Below are 20,721 nucleotides of genomic sequence, written 5' to 3'. Positions count from 1 at the left end.
CCAGGATGTTCTGAGGGCCCCAGGATGGTCCAAAGGTCCCCGGGAAGTTCTGAGGGCCTGGGATGCTCCAAGGACACCAGGATGCTCCAAGGACCCCGAGATACTCTCTGCTCCCTGGGACTTTCCGAAGGCCCCCAGGATGCTCCGAGGCCCCCGGGATGCTCTGAGGACCCTGGGATGCTCCAAAGGCCCCCGGGATGTTCTGAGGGCCCGGGATGCTCCAAGGACCCCGGGATGCTCCAAAGGCCCCCAGGATGCTCCAAAGGCCCGCAGGATGTTCCAAGGACCCTGGGATGCTCCAAGGACCCCGGGATGCTCCAAAGGCCCCCAGGATGCTCCAAAGGCCCGCAGGATGTTCCAAGGACCCTGGGATGCTCCAAGGACCCTGGGATGTTCCAAGGACCACGGGATGCTCCAAGGACCCCGAGATACTCCCTGCTCCCTGGGACGTTCCGAAGGCCCCCGGGATGCTCCGAGGACCCTGGGATGCTCCAAAGGCCCCCAGGATGTTCCAAGGACCCCGGGATGCTCCAAAGGCCCCCAGGACGCTCCAAAGGCCCGCAGGATGTTCCAAGGACCCTGGGATGCTCCAAGGACCCTGGGATGTTCCAAGGACCACGGGATGCTCCAAGGACCCCGAGATACTCCCTGCTCCCTGGGACGTTCCGAAGGCCCCCGGGATGCTCCGAGGACCCTGGGATGCTCCAAAGGCCCCCAGGATGTTCCAAGGACCCCGGGATGCTCCAAAGGCCCCCAGGACGCTGCCGAGGGCCCGGGATGCTCCAGCCGCCCGCAGCCGCTGGGGTGCGGATCGCTCCCGCTGCCGGCAGCCGCCGGAGGCGGGGGGGGGAAAGAAAAACACCCTGGAAAAACACCCGGGGGGCAGCGGGGCGGGGCGGGGCCGGGCCAGACCACCCCCCCGCGGCCCCCGCCCCCCCTTCCGCACCGCTCCTTCCTCCCCCCCCCCCCCCGTCCTCCTCCTCCTCCTCCTCCCCCGCCCCCGCTCTCGCGACAGCTCCGCGCAGAAAATGGCCCCGCGGCCGCGCCGCCGCTGATGCGCGCTCCGGGCGGCGCCGGCCCCGCCGCAGCCCCGGTACGTGCGGGGACGGGCCGGGGAGGCGGCACCGGGCACCGGGGGGAGGGGGAAACGGGGCCGCCGGGGCACCTGGAGGGGGTCACCGGCACCGAGACGGGGGGACCGGCACCGGGGGGGGGGGGTGTCGGCACCGTGGGGGGGTACCGGTACCGGCGGGGGGTACCGATACCGGGGGTACCGGCGCTCTGCAGGGAGCTGGGACGTGCACCGGGAGCTGCGGGGGGGGAGGGGGGGGCAGCTCCGGGGGAGCACCAGCCGCGGGGGGCTGCCGCCCACGGGGGGCTCCGGGTTACGGGGGCCACTACCCGTGGGGCGACTCGCCATGGGGCTGCTAGCCGTGGCTGTGTTACTACCGACAAGGGGCTAGTAGCCATGGGTCTGTTACCCAGGGGGGGCTACTAGCCACAGAAACCACTAGCCATGGGGGTGTTACCCATGGGGGGGGCTGCTAGCCATGGGGGGCTAGCCTGGGGGGCTAGTAGCATGGGGGCAGGTAGACACAGGAGCTGTTAGCCCCCATCTGCAGGTGTGTGTGGCCCGTGGGAGCAGCGGGACCTGCTTCGCCACCCCGAGCATCCCGGGGCTGCGCCCACCGGGGTCTCCCCACGGTCCCTCCATCTTCCCACACACGTGGGGGCCGCTTTGTTGCTGTCAGGGGCTGGAGGATGCGGCTGCCGGAGCGAGGGGGTCCCACACCTCGGCCACGGTGGGAACTTGACAGGGACCAGGGCTGCTTGGGCAGGGGCAAGGCTCGGGGAGGAAGATCCATCCTCCCCAGATGGCTCCCGAAAGGAAAGGGGTTTTTTTTCCAGCTGATGTAGCCCGGTGGATCGGCCGACTGCGGGCAGCCAGGTAAAGGTGGGCACCAGGATGGTGCGGGGACGTGGGGAAATGCCAGCGTGGCTCTTTGCCGTTCACACGCCCCCCAAGTCATTGATGGCTTGGAACAAGCCGGGGGGGGCATGGCGAGACCCCCGGGCTGCCCAGGGTGGCTCTGTGGGGAAGGCTTTCCCAAGGAACCACCAAAGGGCCTCGACCGAGCTGCCCCCGCGTCCACCCTGGGGACGTGGCACCGTGGCTGTGTGCAAGGCTCAGCGCTCGCCCCTTTGGATGCCCACGCTGCCACCGGCAGCCGCTGCGGAGAGGTCCAGAGTGGGCTCCGTAGGGCTCTCCAGGTGGATTTTCTGAGTTGGAAAGCAGGGAGCCTGCCCTCGCAGTGAGACGGAGGGGAAAAATATTGAGACGGTGGCTCTGCTCCAGCCCAAGTTGGGATTAGGGCACCCAAGTTGCACTGGGCATCACGAAGCCCAGGGCTGCCGGGTGGCAGAGATGACGGGAGCATCTTCCCCCCCCTCCCCAGCTCCTGCCAGGGCTCCCTGTGATGTCTGAAAGCACCAGGAGAATTTACAATGTGCATTTTAATTTACGACGTGCATTTTGACCCCGCGGCCGGTGGCCGGAGCGCGTGCCGGGGTGGGCGGGGGGGGGGTGCTCCGGGGCTGGCGGGAGCCATGCCGCTGTCACAGCCTGCGCTTCCTCCCTCCGCGCCGCTCGGCGCTGAGCGATCACATGAGCCCCTTGTTCGGAGCCTTTGTCTCTCGTCTCCTACGCCGAGGAGCTGCCTTTCGGGAAGCCTCTGCAACCTCTGGCCATAGACCACGCGGAGATGCTCAAATAGGATTATTTGTCCCATTTATCCTCCCGGGGTGGGAGCAGGGGGGTTTGGAAAAGCCTTCTGTGCTTGGTGATACGTATAAACCCCCCGGTTCAGTTGGGGAAGATGAGCTGTATTAATTATTAACTGAATCAGCACCAGCGGCTGCTCTGGGCGAGCTGCAAGCCCTCCTGTTCTCCCCATCGCCATCAGCCCCCCAGAAGGATTTTTCCAGGGTCCCTGTTCACCGCAGGGGCCGGAGCGAGGGAGTTTGGTGCCGGCAGGTTTTCAGGGAGACTGAACCTGCGGCAGGGAAACCCTTCCAAAAGCGACACTGAATTTGCGGTGGCTCCAGGATTCGGGTTTCCAGGGCAGGGTTTGACCCGGCGCTGGGGGAGTCACATCCCCAGCGGCCACCCAGGGTCACCGGGGTTGGGGACGGTGGCAGTCAGCGGCACCTGGGCAGGAGCATCGTGCTCCAGGTTGCAGAATAGAGGGGCCTGGAGAATGATACGTGTTGGGCACCATCCCGTGGGAGGTGACAAGTGACAGCAAAATGATACAGGTGCCACCAGCTCCAGGGAAACCGGGGCCTGGGCCGAGCGTATGGTGATGCTACGGTGCTGCTGCCATGTCGGCTGCCGAAAACGCACCTGCCTCGAACAGCTTTGCTCCGGGGGGACGGTAGCGGGGCAGCGAGCCGGACGCAGGCACGATGGCCGCAATGAGATGCGCCCGCATCTCTCCGCCTGCCCTCACCGGACCTGCCAGTTGGTATCCTCACGAGAGGCATTTTCCCAGCTTTTCCAGAGAAAAATCAGCTTAAAACGCCTCTCTGGGGTACCGCCTGCAACCGGGAAACGGAGAGCGCATCCGCAAGGGAGAGGAGGGAGGTTTCAGCACGAGCTGTAGCATCCGAAGGGGTTTGACCCTGGAGCACCGGGAGCCGACAGCCCTGCTGCGATGCTGCCGAGGAAGAATTTCTCGGTTTCTTGAAAAATGGACTTGAAAAAAATTGCCTGTGCTCCTGCTGAGCTCTTGGCGTGGTGGCTGCTGGTGTCCTGCCGCCTTATGGCCTCGTCTGCAGGCCATCGGAGACCATCGGTCCCCGGGGGACCGTCAGCAGGCCTTGGGGACAGGCGGTGGCATCGAGGATTGATCCGGAGTCGGCGTTTCCAGCGGGGAATGGGGGGACCTGGGGGTGGTGTGCTCCAGCCTGGAGGACTGGCGCTCCCGGGCAATGCCCCGGCAGCACCAACGCTCCGCGGCGTCGCGGATGGCCACCGGCACGTGGCGGTGGCACACGGAGGCTGCGCGAGGGGCTGAGCAGGCAACAACCGCAGCCCCGCCGCGACCCTTTTAATGTTTTATCTCCCTCAAGAGAAGATTCCTGAGACTTTTTTTTTTTTTCTTCTGGTAAAACCGCGTTTCCCCCTTCTGATAAAACCAAGGTTCACCCAAGCTGCCGTGAAGTTTCCATGCGGTGTTTACCCCCCCGCCCTGTCCGTGCCGCTTCGTACAGACCGGGGCAAAGCAACCCCTCCAGCCTGGGCTGAATTTTTCCTCCCGGGACGCGATCGGCCCCCACTGCTGCCCCAAACCCCCCCAGCTCTGGGGCTGACCCCCCCCCCCCCAGCCCTGGGGGCAGGTTGCATCCCGCAGCGCCAGCAGAAGCTGAGAAAACAACGAGGTGGGGGGGGGAAGGCACCGCAACCCCCAAACAAAGCCGTAAGCCTGGGGGCGGCCGAGGAAATAATCCCACATGGATTTTCACACACAGCCCCCCCCCCCCCCCTTCCTCCCCCTGGCCCCGGCTCTGATTTATTGCCCGCTGGGTTGCAATCCCAGCGCCGCCGGTTGCTGCAGTAACAGCGGCTGAGCCCGCCTTCGTCCGGCTAAAGCCCCGCTGTGCGTGGCCAGCTGGAAGCCGGGGCTGGAGCGGAAAAGCCGGGAAAAGAGGAAAATGCCTCCGGAGCAGAAGCGGAGGGACGGGCAGGGCCGTGAGGGCAGGCGGGATGGACGCGGCCCGTCCCCAGGGACCTTCGGGTCGGGAGCCGTTGAGCTCTTGGGAAAACATCAGCCCGCGAACCAACTGCAGCCCCAGTGATGATGATGATGATGATGGTGATATTATTAGTAGTAGTATCAGTATTTTCTTTTTAACTTTGACATTAAGACCCTATTGAGAAACCTCCCAAAGTGGGGGGGTTATTTGGATGCTTTTTGCTGGGTGTTATCAGTGTTTGCCTTTCACATGCCGAAGCCTCGCGCAGCGGCTCCACGAGGCCGAGCCAGTTTAATTTTGGGGACGGTCTGATATAGCTCGTGTGACGGAACCATCCCTACGCGCCCATCAGCCGGGCATCGGGCCTCGCTGCCGATGCTCCTGGCCGTGGACTGGGACCTGCTGCTGCTCTTGGCTGGAAAAACCTTCAAAACTTGGGGCAGGCATCCAGTGAGACCGCCCCCCCCAGGTGGGGCCGGGAGCAGGAAGGGCTGGAGCAACTCCTGCAATCCCTGCTTTGGCCATGCCAGGGCTGTGTCACCCTGCGGGCAGGGGGTTCCTTTGGTTTTCGGGGGGGGACGGGACATTTTTGACTCTAGATGCTGTGGGCTGGGGTCTGGCGATGTGTGGGGCAGGCTGTGCAGGACGGCAGCTGCGGGGGGGGAGACCTTTCGGGGTGGGGGGGTTGTGGATCACCCATTGGGGTGGGAGAAGCGGGAAGGGATGGCGACGGCTCCGGCTTCGAAGCCCCAGGGGCAAAGTGCTGCCTTTGCAGCGTGTTTCCCCCCCCCACCCCCCCCGCAGAGGCGCTGCAAAGCCCCTGTGAAGCCGAGAGCTCCTGCTGGCTTGGCCCAGGAGGTCCCTGGGTGGGAGGGTTGGTCCCATGGGACACCGAGGAGGAGGAGGAGGAGGAGGAGGAAGAGGAGAAGGCAGTTGACATCACTTTAACCTCTCGCCCTCGCGCTCGGTGTAGCATCGCCGGGAGAAGACGCCGTCGGCAGCACGTGTCTCGCCCCGTGCCCACCACCCGCCAGGCCATGAAGACGGAGAAGGACGAGGCTGTGCCCACCTTCTCCCTGGGGGGTAAATACGCCGGAGAGGGGGCAGGTGAGTCCCTGGTGCCACAGGGGCGAGAGGAGTCGGGGCAGGACGAGGGGGAGAAGCCTTTGCTCCTCTTGCTGTTGGGCGCCTTTGGCCGAATCCCACCCCGAGGGGTGGCGGGGGGCACCCTGAGGCTGTGCCTGGAGGTGCAGGTGGCATCGCCCCGCGTGTTCAGGACACCGTCAGGCTTTGCCTTCATTCCAGCAGCTTTTTCTAGAGCCAAGACCCTCCCATCTTTAACCAGCCTGGGGGGGGCTCCTGCCTGTCGAGCCCCTGGAAGGCCGGACCCCTCCCCATTTTCCTGCACCGCTGTTTGCAAGGGGTCGGAAAGGGGGCGAAGAGGGACATGGCAGGGGCTGAGGGTCATCTCTGCCCATGGCAGCAGGTACCTAACGGCCTCCCCCCGGCAGGTTGCAGCGAAGCGGCTCTTCCCGGTGGCCCGATGCCGGTGGCGGGGAGCGGAGGGACCCCAAGCCAGGACCTGCGGCCGCTGAAGCGCAGACCTGTCCCAGGTGAGGCCAGCCCTGCCCCGGGGAGGTGACAGCAACGGCTGGGGCAGGGACGAGGCCAACGGCTCTGTCTCCTTCCAGGGAAGCACTACCAGTGCTCGAGCTACGGCTGCAAACTGGCCTTCCCCAGCATGCAGGAGCTGATGGACCACCTGAAGGTCCACTACAGACCCACGCAGTCCCTCGAGGGTAAGGCCGGGACACCCTGCGTCGCTCCAGGGCGCCCTTTTTATGGCTGGGAGGTGGCACGGCGGGGCTGGAAGCTGCGGCAGCGCTGGTGGTGGTGCCTGCGCATCCGGGAGATGCTGCAGAGCACCGGCTGGGAATGGGGAGAGCGTGGGAGGTGCCGGAGACCCACTGGTGGGGGGACAGGGGAGGGGGTGCAGCGCAGCCGGGCTCTGGCTGAAGCTCTGCCCTATTTCTTTGTTCAAGGCAAAACCTTCCAGTGCCCCACGCTGGGCTGCGCGGAGACCTTCCCCAGCATGCAGGACCTCATGGCCCACATGAAGGTGCACTACAAGCCAAACCGCTACTTCAAGTGAGTCCCGCTGCTCCCCGTTCCCATCCCGTCCCACCCTGCAGACGCCCCCCGCGGCGCGTCCTGCCTGGGGGCACCCGGCAGCTCCCAAAGAGCCCCGAGCACGCGGGCTCCCATCTTTGCAGATCCCCCCCCCCCCCGCAGTCTCGGTGGCGGACCCCGGGGCGAGGATACGGGGCAGGGTAGGGTAGCGGGGGGTGACACAGAGGGGAGCACTGAGGCTGCGGCCCCCCGCTTTCCCCCCCCCTGCAGGTGTGAGAACTGCATGCTGCGCTTCCGAACCCACCGCTCCCTCTTCAAGCACCTGCACGTCTGCTCCGACAGCGCCAGCAGCCCCGCGCCGCCCCCCAAGACCGACAAGCCCCTCCTGCCCGCTACCTCCGCCCTGGAGAAGGAGCCCCCGGCCAAGCCACCCGAGGGGCTGCCCAAGCTCCAGAGCGTTATCCGACCCCCGGAGAAAGAAGCCATCCTCCCCGGCGCGGACACTGCCCCGGCGGCCCCCGCCGCGCTCCCCGCCAGCCCCCCCGAGCTGCCCGGCTCGCTGGAGGCGCTGCCGCTGGTCTCGCCGGCCCCCCACCCCTTCCCGCTGCTGGAGCCCAGCCTTTTCGGGCCGTCGTCCTTGACTCGGTTCTCGGGGCCGCCCCACTCCTCGGTGCCGGGACCGTTCCTGTCCTACGTGCACCCTTCGCCCTACAGCTTGCCCCAGCCCCCGGCGCAGCATCGCCTCCGGCCCTACGTGCCGGGCCACGGCCCCCCCCGTCTCCAACGCCGTCTGGAAGAAAAGCCAAGGTGAGCGCAAGGGGCCATTCGGGCAAACCTTCTTCTGCTCCCGCCTTGACCAGCAGCTCCCGGAGGAGGACCCGCCGTCGGCCAGCCGAGGATCCCCCTCTTCCCAACCCCGTGCAGGGCCACCCTGCACCCCCTCCCAGACCCAGCCCCATCCCACCTCTGCCCCCCCCAACCCCCGGCTCCGTCCCACCCGCAGGGATGCTCGATTGGAGAAAGCACCGGCAACCACCAAAAAAAAAAAACCAAAACCCAAAAAAACAATCAAGCCTCCAAATTTTCCCGGCCCTGCTGCTCCCCGGTGTGCTGGGGGTGCGAGGCAGGGGGCCGGGCCAGGCCTGCCCCCCCCTATCCCCCCTCCCCCGCCCCCCCCCCCAGCCCAGGGAGGGGAAGACCTAATGCTTGTCTTGCCCCTCGATTCCCTCCGCAGGTGTGAGTGTCAGCCCACTCCTCCCATGCTTTGGCTCAGGAGTGACTCCAGGTTAGTTTGGCACCTACTGGTTGGGGGCTGCTTTCTGTCACTGGGAGCGGGGTGGGGGGGGCGGCGGGCGGGGGGGGCCGCAGGGGCTGGGAGAGGCCCCGTGGGGTGCCACGATGCTCCCTGGAGAGCAGAAGGAGGGGGGGAGCGGGCTCCCTCCTTTTTTGGGAGCCACAGAGAGGGGATGCTGCCCAAAGAGGCTCAGAAATGGCGAGGGCGGGGGGGGGGGGGGGTCACCTGCTGTGCCCCCCCACCCTCCCTCCACCCCGGGAACCACCGAGCCTGGTTGCTCTGGCACCCGTGGGCAGAAGCAGCAGGAGAAGGAGCTGCAGCAGCTGTTTGGGCTTAAGCCCCCCCCACCCCCCGCCCCGATTGCCCCGACCCCAAACCCACTGCCCTGCGCTCCATGGGCTGCAGGGAGGCGACGGGCAAAGGGCATTCGGAGCCGAGGAGGTGGCGGGGGGGGGGGGGCACAGCCTCGCTCCCTGCTCCCACATTTGGGGGTCCCCCTATGGGGAGGGGACCTCTGTGCACGTGGGGCTCAGAGCAGGGGGGGGGGGGGGGGCTCCTGCCCCCCCCGTAGCACCGGCCGATGCGAGCCCCACGGCACCCAGCACCCGGGGCCGCCTGCCCTGCACCCCGCGCTGCCGCTTGGCGTGGCTCCCGCTGGCAGGGAGGGGGGCACAGCCACCCCACCACCGCCACCGCCACCACCACCACGGCCACGGTGGTGAGGCGAGGGGCTGGGGGGGGGGGGCGGGGGGGCACGGGGGGCCGGGGTGGGCGAGCGCTGTGCTTCCCTCCTCGCCCGTCCTTGCAGGGCACTCCTCCAACAGCCGCATCGTGTGGGAGCACACGCGGGGCCGCTACACCTGCATGCAGTGCCCCTACTCCACCGCCTCCCGCGAGGAGATGACCCTGCACATCGAGGACCACCGCAAGAACCCCCCCCAGCCCGGGCGCCTGGACGCAGACATGGGTAAGGCCCCCAGGGTGGGGGGTGGGGGGGGGCAGGAGGGACCCCCGATACTGCTGGGACACGCAGGGGGTGCAGGCTCGGCCACGGGCAACGCGTACCCCGCTCCCTCTGCCCTGGGTGGGGGGCACCGGCCGCTGCGGTGGGCGCCGGGCTCCGGCTCCTGGCCCCCCCCCAGCCTGCAGCGATGCCCTGGGAGCACGGCGGGGGGGGGGAGGGTTGTTGGTCCACGTGCAGGGGGTTCGGCCACCGCGCTGACGGCTCTTTTCCCCTCTCCCTCCAGATTTCGGGGTGGGCATCGCCTCCTTCCACGCCAAGCTGACGCCGGAGATGGAGAACTCCCTGTACTCCCAGCTCTGATGCCCCCGGCTCCCGTGGGACTGCTCCTACTCCTCCCTATCCTTCCCCCCCCCACCAGCCACGCAGGGGGGCACCGCACAGCCCCATGCCACCGCGCTGGGACAGGGACCCCCTTCCCGGGCACCGAGAGCATCCTCCAGCGCTGGGTGCGGGGTGGGGGGGGAGTGGTTGTTTTTTTTTTTCTCTTGAATTTCTACCCTCCCTTTTATTTTCAGAAACTCTGAACTCCCGGCACCCCGCGTCTCCCTCCCCGAACGGTTTCGTTGCTTCAGCTCCAGGGGCTCCGGGGGAGGGCCGGGGTGGGGGGGGCCCCGTAGGTTGCTCAGGAGTTAGTGGACTTCTCTGGAATGAGGTCTCAAAATAATAAATGGGAATTGTACAGGAGCGGCGGCCGGGAGAGCCTCTGTCGGTCCCCGCGGCGACTGGGGGCGATGGGGTGCCCCTTAAGGGTGCCCCCCCCACCCCCAAAGGAGGGGGCAGATGGGGGGGGGGGTGGGGGGGTACATCGACACATCCCAAACCACGAAGGGCGGCTGGGAAGCAGAGTTGGAACCTCTGCCAGTGGCACCCCAGCACCCAGCTTGGGCCCCCAAAACCAGGGCAGGATCTCGGCCCCCCGCCCACCCACCCCCCAGCACCCAGAGACCCTCAGTGCCCACCGGCCCACCCCACCCCGCCAGGAGCGGGGCTGCCGGGGGGAGGTATCAGCACCGGGATCACCATCAGCGAGTGGAGACCAGGGCCCCTGCTGCACCCCAGGGGCTCCTCCGCACCCCGCTCCCCAGCCCTGAGCTGGGGGGGGGGGGCTGCACCCCCACCCCCGTGGGAGCGGGGCAGCTGCGCATCCCCACCCCAGGGCTCCCCGCGGCCCCCCGCTGCCCGCGCGGCTGCCGGCCCCATCCCAGCCGGGTGAAAAGTTTGCTCCAAACTGGTTTGAGCGCAGGCGTGCTGCCGCATGCCGGTGCCCCACGCCACCCCACACTGCCTTCGGCTGCCCCATGCCGCATTCGGGTGCTCCACACTGCTTTGGGTGCCCACGCTGTATTCGGGTGCCCCACGCTGCATTCAGGTGCCCCACACCGCCTTGGGTGCCCCACATCGCCACGCTGGCCGGCCACCAGCCGCGGCAAGGGACAGGAGCGCTGGCACCCCACTGCTCTGCGCCCCAGGGTCCGGTGCTGCCACCAGCCTCGGGAGGGGACACAAACCCCAGGGGAATTTGTTGTCGTCCCCCCCCCCCCCAGCTCAGCCCTTTCCCAGACACATTCCCCCCAGAACACAGGTCCTGAGGTGGGGGTGGGTGAGGGGGGGGTGCTTCACTCTCCCACCTCCCCAGCGTGTTGCTGGCAGTAAGGGCAGCCCAGCTGTGGGTACGCCAAGCCAAGGGGGCACAGAACGGGACCCCCCCCACAGCTCTGCCCCATGATGGGGGCTCAGGAGGGGCCGAACGCAGCCTGCGCCTCCCTCCCACCGCAGGCCCTGCGGACGGTGGAGCAGCATCACGGACCACCACGGTTCACCCCCCACCACCACCCCCCCCACCCCTGCACCCCTGTGCTGGGCAGCCTCCCCACGCCGCCTTCCCCAGGGGACTGGGCCCCGGGGGGGGGGTCACAGGCCAGAGGCAGCACCGGCCCTGGAGGAGGACGGTGAGGATGGAGAGAAGCCGGGGGGAGCGGAGAGCCAGCCGGACGGACAGACCAGGCCGGACAGACCGAGCTGCAGCTCCATCGCTGCTGCCTCCACACAGGGGAGCGAGCGGGAGGGCTCCCCACGGCAGTGGGGCAGCCCCACAGTCACCCAGCTGGGTGGGCAGGGGGGAGGCAAGGCTGCATTAGAGAAGGGGGGACCCTCTGCTGTGGGGAGGGGGCAGCAGCCCCTCGAGCGGGCGGTTGGGAGCGGGGCTGGGAGCAGCCGAGCGCTGCTCTGCCTCCTGGCTCTGAGCCGCACACAGGGCCTGGGGCTGGCCCCCCCCATCCAGCATGGACCCCCCCCCACAAACACTCACCCCAGGCCCTGAGCAGGGGGACAGATGCGCTGACGCTGCTGAGACCTGATGGAGCAGCAACTCATTACAGAGCCAGAGCAGGATCACGCAGCCCCAGCGAGGTGAGGGACCCCTCCAGCCCCCAGCGAGGGGGGAGCACCATGGCATCGGGCACAGCTTGGACCCCCCCCCAGCCCAGCCGGCAGTGGGGTTCCCCCTCTCTGCCTGGCGTCCGTACCCCGAACACCTGGTTTCCTCTTCCAGGGCAAACGCAGGTACCCACCCTAAACCCTCCCGGCCCACGCAAACTCTTTCGCGGCCACCTCCTGCAGCCCACGGAGGTCCCACAGCCACGTTCGTGCCAGGGTTGGGGACGGTTTGTGCCGCTCCACCCCCCTCCAGAGCCCCCGCTCCGTCCCCAGCCCCAGTGTCCCCGTCCCCAGCCCCAGTGTCCCCAAACCAGCCCCAGCACCGAGCTCCACTCACCAGCATCCACAGAGCTGGGGCTCAGGGCAAAGCCAGGCCCTGCTGCGGCCAGGGGACAGTCACCGCTCCCCCCAAGAAACTCCAAAAAACCCACGCCAATAACTCCCACCCAGCACTGGGGGGGGTGTCCCGGAGCAGAGGCAGCCAAGACGACGCTCATTGCCATGGATTTTTAAAAACTGATGTCTTTATTAAAAGTTTTATCCAAATTTTGTAACAAAAGATACAAAAGGGCTGGAGATCCTTATTTCTGGGACTAGTCTGACCAATCAAAACCTGACAGTTACTAGGCTAATATAAAATCCATACAATCTGCTAAAAATGCAGGGAAAAATTAGAAGTAACTGCTGCTCTGAAATTTCTTTTTAAAATTCCTTTAACATTTATAAGTTACTCAGTTTGCATTTTACAGGACGAGTTCTTCTCCGAATGGTTACAGCGACTGTACAACGCAAGAGACAACAGCGAGGACAGAACAAAGCAACAGAAACTCGGATGCGCTGCAACACCCTCCTCTCCTCCGAGGGCACCGCTGCCAGTCCCCGTCTCCCAGCGCCGGGTGCCGACGCATCACCCGGAGCGACCCCCGGGGAACGCCACAAAGTGCCAGTGCGTCTGCACCCACGGGGAGCCCCCACGGCGGGAGGAACGGGAGTTACCCCCACCCCAGCGCGGCTCCCTGGCACCCAGCGCTGAGCCGTCGCCATCCCTTGGGATGCCACGGGGCCGGTTCTCCCCAGGCGGGCGTGGGATGTGCCGGCTGAACACCTCCAGGCAGAGGAAGGGCGGGCAAGGGGGTCAGAAACCCTCCGGCCAAGAGCTACGCCTGGCTGGATCCCCCCCTTTTTCCCCTTCCAGCCACCGCAGGGTTGGGGGAGACGAGCTGTGGGGCACCGTCTGCGCTCCCGCAGAGCACTGACACCGGCGGGAGAGCGGGATAGCGGAGCAGCGCGCTGCTCTTCACGCTGAAAAGGAAAGAGGAAGAGGAGGAGGAGGAGGAGGAAGAGGAAGAGGAGGAGGATGCGAACACCAGGCTACCGCCGAGGCAACTGTCCAGAGCTGGTACTGGCTAGCAGAAGGACCCTGAGAATATATATAGGCTAACACGGTCTCCCGGGGAACGCCGAGTTAGGTGCATCACAGTGATACTGGTTGAACGTGTTCTGTACAGTGCGAAACGGAGTTTGACGGAGTGCAGTATCCCTTTACCTGCTATTTCCTATCTCTTCCCAAAGGCAGAGGCTGCTGCGGGGGTGAGGAGAAGCCTCAGCGCAGCAAAGACGCTCACAGCCGCAAAAATCAGACCGATGTGGACATCCAAGTGAAAGTTATTAGGTGGCCACTGGGAAAAATATTCCAGTTTATAAAAAAAAAAAAAATATTAAAAAAATAGGAAAGCAAGTGCAGGGCTACTGCAAGGTGCGTCGTCAGAGGTACCAGGTCTTGCAAGCAGCCAACCCCCCCCCCGCCTCCCCCCCCAAGACCCCAGGCACCCCACATCCTCCAGCACTAAAGTATCTTCAAGCATCTCCAGAGATCACATCACCATGATTTCTGATCAGAGAGACCTCAGCCATCAACGCGCTCGGAGTCCATTGAGGCGAACCAGATGGGCGCCCGCTGCTCGAGCTGGCTCCAGCGGCTGCAGAAAAGCTGGTCCGAGGGCACGCGGGCAGCAAACGCCTTCTTTGCTGTCAGGCGGGGTGGCGAGCTGGAGCTCTGGGTCCAGTGTGGCAAGGCTGATTTCAGACACGAAAGATACCCTAGGAGGAAATTATTTTTTTTTTCTCTTTTTTTTTTTTCTTTTTTTCTTTTTTTTTTTTTTTTTTTTTTTTTTTTTTTTTGCAAACTGCTGCACAAACCACAGAACGGAGAAAAGCCTTTGGTCATGAGATACTTGTGAGAAAGTGAGCCTTGTATGGAAGATTCCCCTGAATGCCTACAGTATTCTACATCTTAAAAAAATATATTGTGGACGCTGCAGCCATACAAAGGGGGGAGGAGTGGGAGACGGGGATTTACAGTCTCACACAGACACAACGGGGAGGTTAAGACAAGCACAGTCATAGTCTGTAAAACTGATTGGCTCGCTCGGATCAGTCATCCTCATCGTCCTCTTCCTCTTCTGGATCTTCCTCTCCTTCATCCTCTAGATTTCGTTTTCTCTTTTCCCCTCGCGGAAGGTCTGCAAAAAGAGGCGAAGCGTGAAGCTCTGCTCGGTCTTGCGGAACAGCACTTGAGCTGCGGCTTCCAGCCGCGGCAGCCACAGCTCGCTGGCGAGCAAGCACGGACTAGGCTGGCACCATTACAGAGCGGAGATCCACCCTGCCCAGCTTCTCACGGCACCCAGAAGAGCCCGGGCTAGCACGAGACGTTAACTAACTATTTTCTAGGCCCTCCAAGCATCCCACATTACAACGGCCGCTTGAAAACGGGCTTTTGTGTCGAGCACCCCCAAAAACGTAGCGTCTGGAGAATTCAGTCGCTTCTGACCCAGCTCACACAAGATCATCTGAAGTCGCGCCAGCCACTATATCCTGTCAACGTTCATTTGGGCGTTTATAGTTTGTTATAACCAGAAGAGCCTGGACTCAAGTCAAGACGCTCAGGTCTACCCTCCTCCCTACAGCTGCGAGGAGAAACGCGTCTCTCCAAAAGCATTTCCTCACGCACGCTGCGAACACGGGCTTCTGCAACAGAAGCCCTGCTCCCGCACGGACTCTCGGTTCAAGCTTCTTAGAGCTGGGGTTTTAGCCAATTTCTAATATTTGGCAGACCTAACCCAGCTCGGTTGTAGCAGCAGGCACCGAAGCCTGTTTCCCCATCACACGGTGTCACCCCTTGTTTATAACCACTACTCAACAGGCAGCTGAGGCGTAAGCAACAGCTTCAGCGGTGCCCAGAAGCAGAAAGGCCGCACTTTCTATCGGAGAAAAGCTTGCAGGCAACAAGGGCACTGCCCTGGAGCTTGGGAAGCTCTACAAAACCAGCAAACTGAGACTGCTGAGGCAGCTTGGCAAGCACTTAGTTTGTTAGGATTCGACTCACCATCATCAGCTTCATCTTCTTCATCATCCTCACCGTCTTCCTCCTCATCTTCCTCCTGGAGTCAAAACAAGAACCACAATCCCATGAGCAAGGCGTGATTCCACAGCATCATCTTCCTTCCCCGCTGCTCCTGCCCTGCTCCAGCCTGAGGGCGGCAGGTACAGGCCGAGCAGGGAGAAGCTGCCGGATCCTAAATAGCTTCTCGCGTCCCTACGATGGACGCTGTACGGTTTTCTCACTTGAAGCCACGGGAAATACCGGGCCGAGCAATAAACAAAAAGTGTGAACTGATGAACTCTGTGGCCCACGAGTCAAAAGGCATACGGGAAAAGCCAGAGCGCGGCGGCACTCCTCAGATCTGCCCACATCTGTGACATCTGGTCAGATGGGTCACCAGATTAAGGGACAAAGGCACTACCAAACGTACCAACGCGGCGCTGCAGATTTATTCTGATGGCGGAAAGCCTCACCTCATCATCTACTCCATCCTCCTCCTCTTCACCTTCCAGATCATCATCTTCATCTTCTTCATCATCAATGACTTCTTCATCCAAATCATCTTCTTCGTCATCATCATCCTCTTCCTCACCTTCTACCGAAAGGAGAGGGAGGTAAGCGGTACGGTTCCCAAAGCGTGCCGCTCCCAGACAATATGCCCGCAGCTCCGACCCCAGTGCTCCGCCAGTGACGGGCAGGAGATCCCACAGAGGACACATGCACCAGGAGGACAAGCAACAAGCCCCGTCAGCTTGCCGCACAGCCAGGCCCTACTTCAGCGGCAAGTCATAATCACCATTTATTTAGCACCACGACCGTGCAGAAGGGGAAAAGGGGGTTGTTCCCCAATAAGAAAACCAAGAGGAGAAAATCCTCACCTTCCCCATTCTCATACTCATCTTCCAGTCCGTCCCCATCTGCTTCAGGGTCTGAGTCAGGGGCTTCCTGGTCATCGGCATCAAATCCATCCAGGTAGGTGAGCTGGGGCAGCAAGGTGAACACGCTCTCCCGGTAGTTGATGAGCATCGTCACCTCACAGTTGAAGAGGTCCAGACTATGGAGGTTTGGCAACTTTTTCTGCAAAGATCAATTCGCCCGATTATTTACAAGTTGACGCTGTTTGAAGAGCAGGCAGCCATCAGAGGACAGCTGGTTTGCTACCCAGATCTAGCACAGAAGTGCCTCTGCATGCATTATTTGCACCATGTGCTCCTCAGATGGAGAGAAGTTATTGCTCTTGCTAAGAGCAAGCAAAGATTTCAGCTCCTCTGTCCTAGTTTCCCCTCCCTGACAAACCATTTGCTTCTGAACGGGGTGGGCAACAAGACAGAAAGGCCAGCTCCCCCAGGCAGGAGGAATCACTGAGCCGGACTCACCCTGCCCAAAACATCAAGCAAAATACCCAAGAGCACAACACGGGAGACCCGCAGGCTGCACCTGGGCGGCCTTTCGGCACCGCCACAGCGGCTCGCCTGCTCAGCCCATCGCACCGTGCACCAGGTCAAGCAAAGGAGGAGTAAAACGGTGTCAAGCTCTTTTTGGAGGGACCAAAGGCAACGGCTAATGAGGCAAATGCCCTAGATAAGACCTCTCAGCTACGGAGTCAGGATCACAAGGCAAGAGCCTTCTCTGGGGAAGTTCAGATGCAACAGGAACCCCCTGCAATGCGCTCTGTGCCAGCACCCAGGGCGAGAGCGTCCCAGCCCAGCACAAGGGTTGGGGACCCAGCACCTTCGGACCGATGGAATGGACACCCTCACGGGCGCCCGAGCAACTCATCTCCATGACACCCCAGGTGCCACCTACCTCAAACTGCATCCGACCCATTAACGGTCCTTTCTCAGATGGACACTGAGCACTGCATCCACAGTTTTACTCATCCAGCCCAATCTCATGCTTCTTTTAGCAACTGGCTGCTGGTTTTCCAGACAGAGGAGCCATTAACTATTAGCCCAGCCTCAAATTGGACCCACTCATCTGTTCCCATCAGAACCACGAAGTGCTGTTGGAACAGTTACCAAGACATTGGACTTCTGCTGCACAGACACGCTCCCCAAAGGAAACAACGTCATCCCTTAGATTTCAGCACAGCCTTCCACTCACCAAGGGCTCCAGGGTATTGATGTCTTTGATCTTGTTGCCGCTTAGATTCAAGTGTGTCAGGTTAGGAGTTCTCTCTGCTAGAACTTCAAGGCCACCAGAAATCCTGTTATCACTCAGCTCCAGCTGCCAGGAGGGAATATCACATGGTCACAAAGCGTCCCACCTTGACACATGGGGGATAAGATTGCCCTGAGAATGGGGCACCCAAGTTCCAGTCCCCGTCTGTTAGACCACGCCACAGAGCAGCAGTTCAAGTTTTCACTTGAAACCCCTTTCCCGCGGTAACACAGCACCCCCAGCCACCTCTGCACTGCAGGACACCCCCCGCCACCTCTGCACTGCAGGACACGGGGGCTGTAAAATCCAAAATATCAATGATGTTGCAGAACCATCTGCCAGTAGCGCAACAGCAAAAGCAAGAGAGAAAGGACGCTAAACATGTAACGAGCTCAAAAGCATTTTGTTGCATACTGAAAACCCACCCCTCTCACTTGCTCAGGTTGAAGGCTGCAGAGAAAAAAGCAAAATCCAACAGCCTTTTTCTGGCAAACGCAGGAAAAGTAACTGTCACCAGGGACAGGGCAGCAGAAGTCTCAGGGCAAGGACTGCTGGAGATGGGACCACGGGTCTGACTCACCTTCCGGAGTTTGTTGAGTTTGGGGAGATTGGAGATGGACAGCAAGTTGATGTTAATCATGCTGAGGAACTCCAGGTTCTCAAAATCTGAAGAGAGACCAACGATCTTCCCATCGTCCGAACGGCAGTTATCAAGGACCAGCTCCTTCACCTGCCAAGAGAGACACCCAGCAGTCGTCATCATGCCCGGCCAAGTCTCACCCCGAGTCTGTCAAGCTGACATCGGGCAGAGTAACCGGCACTTCAAAGCAGCAGGCGTGGCTGAAGGTCCTCCTCGCTCACATTGAGGGACACGCGAGACCTTAAAACCAAATCACTTTTGCGAGGGCACAAGGCGAGAATCCCTCTTGGCGGTCAGGACTTCACCCTTTAAGCATGAGCCATGCACCACACCACGGCAGCACCACCCCACACCCCGTGGCTCCAACCAAGGTCCACCCGCTTCACCAAGAAGCATGAAGGGGTTGAACCATGAGGTTGCAGCAAAACGTTTCACGCACAAGGCATCAAAAAAGCTGTCAGAGTCACGCTTCGGGCTTCACTACCAAGAGGCCAAACAAGGTCACCTGGTTTTGTCCCCTTCAACTTTCTCCCTCACGCCGCTGGGGTGCTGGAAAACTTTCCTCCAGAGGATTTGTTCCCCTGTGACAGTCCCCACGTAGAGGTGACACACGTGTCCTGGCAGCTCGCTGAGCAGATGAGCTCAACCTCAGGCTCATAGTGCAGGACCACCGATGGCATCTAACATTTTGCCCAGCGCTGACTACACACACAGAGGCCATCACTACCCGGTAAACTCAGCACAAAAAATCACCCCACCCCCCCCGCCCCCGGTGGCATTAGGGCCATGAAGCACCAGCACAGAACTGTTTCCCCCCTTAACACCCCTGGCACCCCTCTCTCCCCCAAAGTGCAGGGGAGGGTTCCAATCCCAGCATTCACAGGCCACTTCCAAAACTTGCTTTTACCCCACGCATTCTTGACAGCAAGATGCAAAAAATCAGCCTTGGTCAGAAGGCCGGTGATGCTCTCCAAATTCCTCCTTCACAGAGCTCCCATTTTACCTCTCTTGCTCAGATCAGCCAGCTCGTTGGGAGTCATTTTAAAATCCCTTTGCCTTCTTGGCAGCAGAGTTTCAGGGCTGCCGTGCCATCTCTGCAGCACAAACTCCAAATGAATTAACGCTTAAAACTCTCGAAGTGGCATCGCTGGTCAGGGCTCAGCAAACAGGCTCGGCCAGGAGTTTTGTAGCTGAGCTCGTTTTGCTCCCAACGCCCCAGACAAGCCTCCGACTGACCCGAGACTGTCCCCACGGTGGTGTAAAGGTGGCCAAAGCCGTGTGCGGGCACGGAACGGTATCAGGTTATGAACTAACCTGGCGCAGACCAGCTTGAAGCTGGCGCAGGGCAAGGGCAGGACGAAGCGGCCGGGATGGCGTCTGCTAGCAGCCAGGCTGGCTCCGCTGGCCTTGCTCCCAGGGGACACGGGCTCTGTCCCCGCAGCGTGTGGCGTCGGAGGGGACACCGCCACGTCTCAAACCGCTCTCACCCCGCAGATCCCTTTGCCACCCCATCCCTGGAGGGGTTCAAGGCCAGGTTGGACGGGGCTTGGAGCAACCTGGGCTGGTGGGAGGTGTCCCTGCCCAGGGCAGGGGTGGCACTGGGTGGGCTTCAAGGTCCCTTCCAACCCGAGCCAGTCAGTGATTCTATCCACAAAGCATACTTAACCTCCACCCAAAGCTCCATTTCCAACCCATTTTCATCGCACTTGGTTTTAAGCCGCCCACTGCCACGACACGGCGGCCCGTCCCCACGCCGGGTGACAGCCACCGGCTACCTCACGGCAGGACGGCCAGCGGGGCCGCCGGCCCGGCCCGGCGAAGGGGCTGCCGCTTTTCCTCAGCCCCGCCGGCTCCGGGAGCCTGAGGAACGAAGCGGGGCCCCGGGCCCGGCGCGGCGGCGGGGGAGCGGAGCGCCGGGGCCTCCGCCTCAGCCCCTTCCCCGGGCGAGGGGGGACCGCGGCCCGGCACCCAGCTCCCCCGCGGGCCTCCGGGACAGGCCCCGCCGCTGCCCCCCCGGGACACCCGGCACCGAGCCCTGACAGGCGGGAAGGAGCCCCAGGCCCGGCCCGGGCACACCCCGCGATGAGCCCCGGGCCCCGGCGGGGCGAGCCGGGGCAGGCCCGGGCGGTCGCTAACATGGCCGAGCCGCCATGGCTGCGCGGGGCCGCACCGGCCTTGCTCGGCGGCTCCGGCGCGGCGAGGACCCAGAGCGGCCCGGTCCGGCCCGGCCGCCTCCCCCGCCGCCCTGCGCTCCCCGCGGCAGGCCGGGCCGGGCCGGAACCGGCCGCCGCCGCCCCGGGCCGGGCCGGGCCCCGCCGCGCACGTGCGCGCCGCCATGCCGGGGGGGGTTTCCCCGCCGCCGCGCTCCGCGCCCTCCCCCCCACCCCCGCCACCCCCTCGCCGTGCGGGACCCCCGCGGGCCGGAGGGCGCTTCCCCGCCGCACGTGCCCGCCTGGTTCCCCCTTTCCTCCACCACCCCCACCCCACCCCACCCCCCCCCCGCCACGCGCTCGGCGGCAGCAGCCGGTACCTCGCCCGGTTTCTTGTTGCGCAGCTCCAGCGTCAACCGCTTCTTCATCTCCATCCTCCCGCCGCCCCGAGCCGAGCCGAGCCCGCCGCGCCGCCCCGAGCTCCCCGCGCCGCCGCCGCCGCTCGCGCCGCCCCGCCCCGCTCCGCTCCCGCCGCCGCCGCCGCCCGCACGAGCCCGCGCGCGCCGCCGCCGCCGCCGCCCCGGCAGAGGAAGGCGCCAACGGCAACAAAGGCGGCGCGCGCCGCGACCCCTGCCGGCCGCGCGCCGCGCAACACCGCCCCCCTCCACCCCCCACCCGCACGGCAGCGCCCCCTGCCGGCCGCGCCGCGCCGGGACCCGGAGCCACCGTCCCGTCCCCGGCACCGCATTC

At 63.5% G+C, this 20,721-nt stretch overlaps 2 protein-coding genes across 6 annotated transcripts; one reads left to right on the top strand and one right to left on the bottom strand.

Moving 5' to 3' along the window:
* Positions 1–1,084: 1,084 nt before the first annotated feature.
* On the top strand, positions 1,085–9,651 carry ZNF414 (zinc finger protein 414). Its single transcript, XM_054181814.1, is given in 10 exon segments — positions 1,085–1,093; positions 5,729–5,862; positions 6,267–6,368; positions 6,447–6,554; positions 6,798–6,903; positions 7,156–7,659; positions 7,661–7,692; positions 8,120–8,170; positions 8,988–9,146; positions 9,427–9,651. Coding segments are annotated over 9 exon segments (1,209 nt in total). The 5' UTR covers positions 1,085–1,093; positions 5,729–5,792; the 3' UTR covers positions 9,504–9,651.
* Positions 9,652–12,145: 2,494 nt separating this feature from the next.
* LOC128900543 (acidic leucine-rich nuclear phosphoprotein 32 family member B) lies at positions 12,146–20,485 on the bottom strand. Of its 5 annotated transcripts, none has more exons than XM_054181806.1 (7): positions 20,352–20,485; positions 17,762–17,911; positions 17,125–17,247; positions 15,900–16,098; positions 15,495–15,616; positions 15,025–15,079; positions 12,146–13,739 (listed from the first exon to the last, which is right to left on the bottom strand). In XM_054181806.1, exons 1-7 carry the CDS (start codon positions 20,403–20,405, stop codon positions 13,546–13,548), a joined length of 897 nt encoding a protein of 298 aa, XP_054037781.1. In that variant the 5' UTR covers positions 20,406–20,485; the 3' UTR covers positions 12,146–13,545. The 5 variants fall into 5 exon arrangements, with proteins under 5 accessions (XP_054037781.1, XP_054037782.1, XP_054037786.1 ...); XM_054181807.1 differs by having other exon boundaries at positions 15,495–15,613; XM_054181811.1 differs by lacking the exon at positions 20,352–20,485 and adding an exon at positions 18,327–18,554.
* Between the last annotated feature and the right edge of the window lie 236 nt (positions 20,486–20,721).

Source organism: Rissa tridactyla, chromosome 22 (assembly GCF_028500815.1).
Source record: "Rissa tridactyla isolate bRisTri1 chromosome 22, bRisTri1.patW.cur.20221130, whole genome shotgun sequence".
Taxonomy (NCBI): domain Eukaryota; kingdom Metazoa; phylum Chordata; class Aves; order Charadriiformes; family Laridae; genus Rissa; species Rissa tridactyla.
This window is presented reverse-complemented; position numbering and strand designations above follow the sequence as displayed.

Bases quoted from the DNA above. Each gene is read 5' to 3' on its own strand.
- LOC128900543 (XM_054181806.1), bottom strand. From the start codon at position 20,405: ATGGAGATGAAGAAGCGGTTGACGCTGGAGCTGCGCAACAAGAAACCG. The intron at 16,099-17,124 runs GTGAGTGGAAGG...TGATCTTTGCAG, and splicing joins TCAATACCCTGGAGCCCTTG to AAAAAGTTGCCAAACCTCCA. The intron at 15,617-15,899 runs GTGAGGATTTTC...TCCTTTCGGTAG, and splicing joins TGAGTATGAGAATGGGGAAG to AAGGTGAGGAAGAGGATGAT.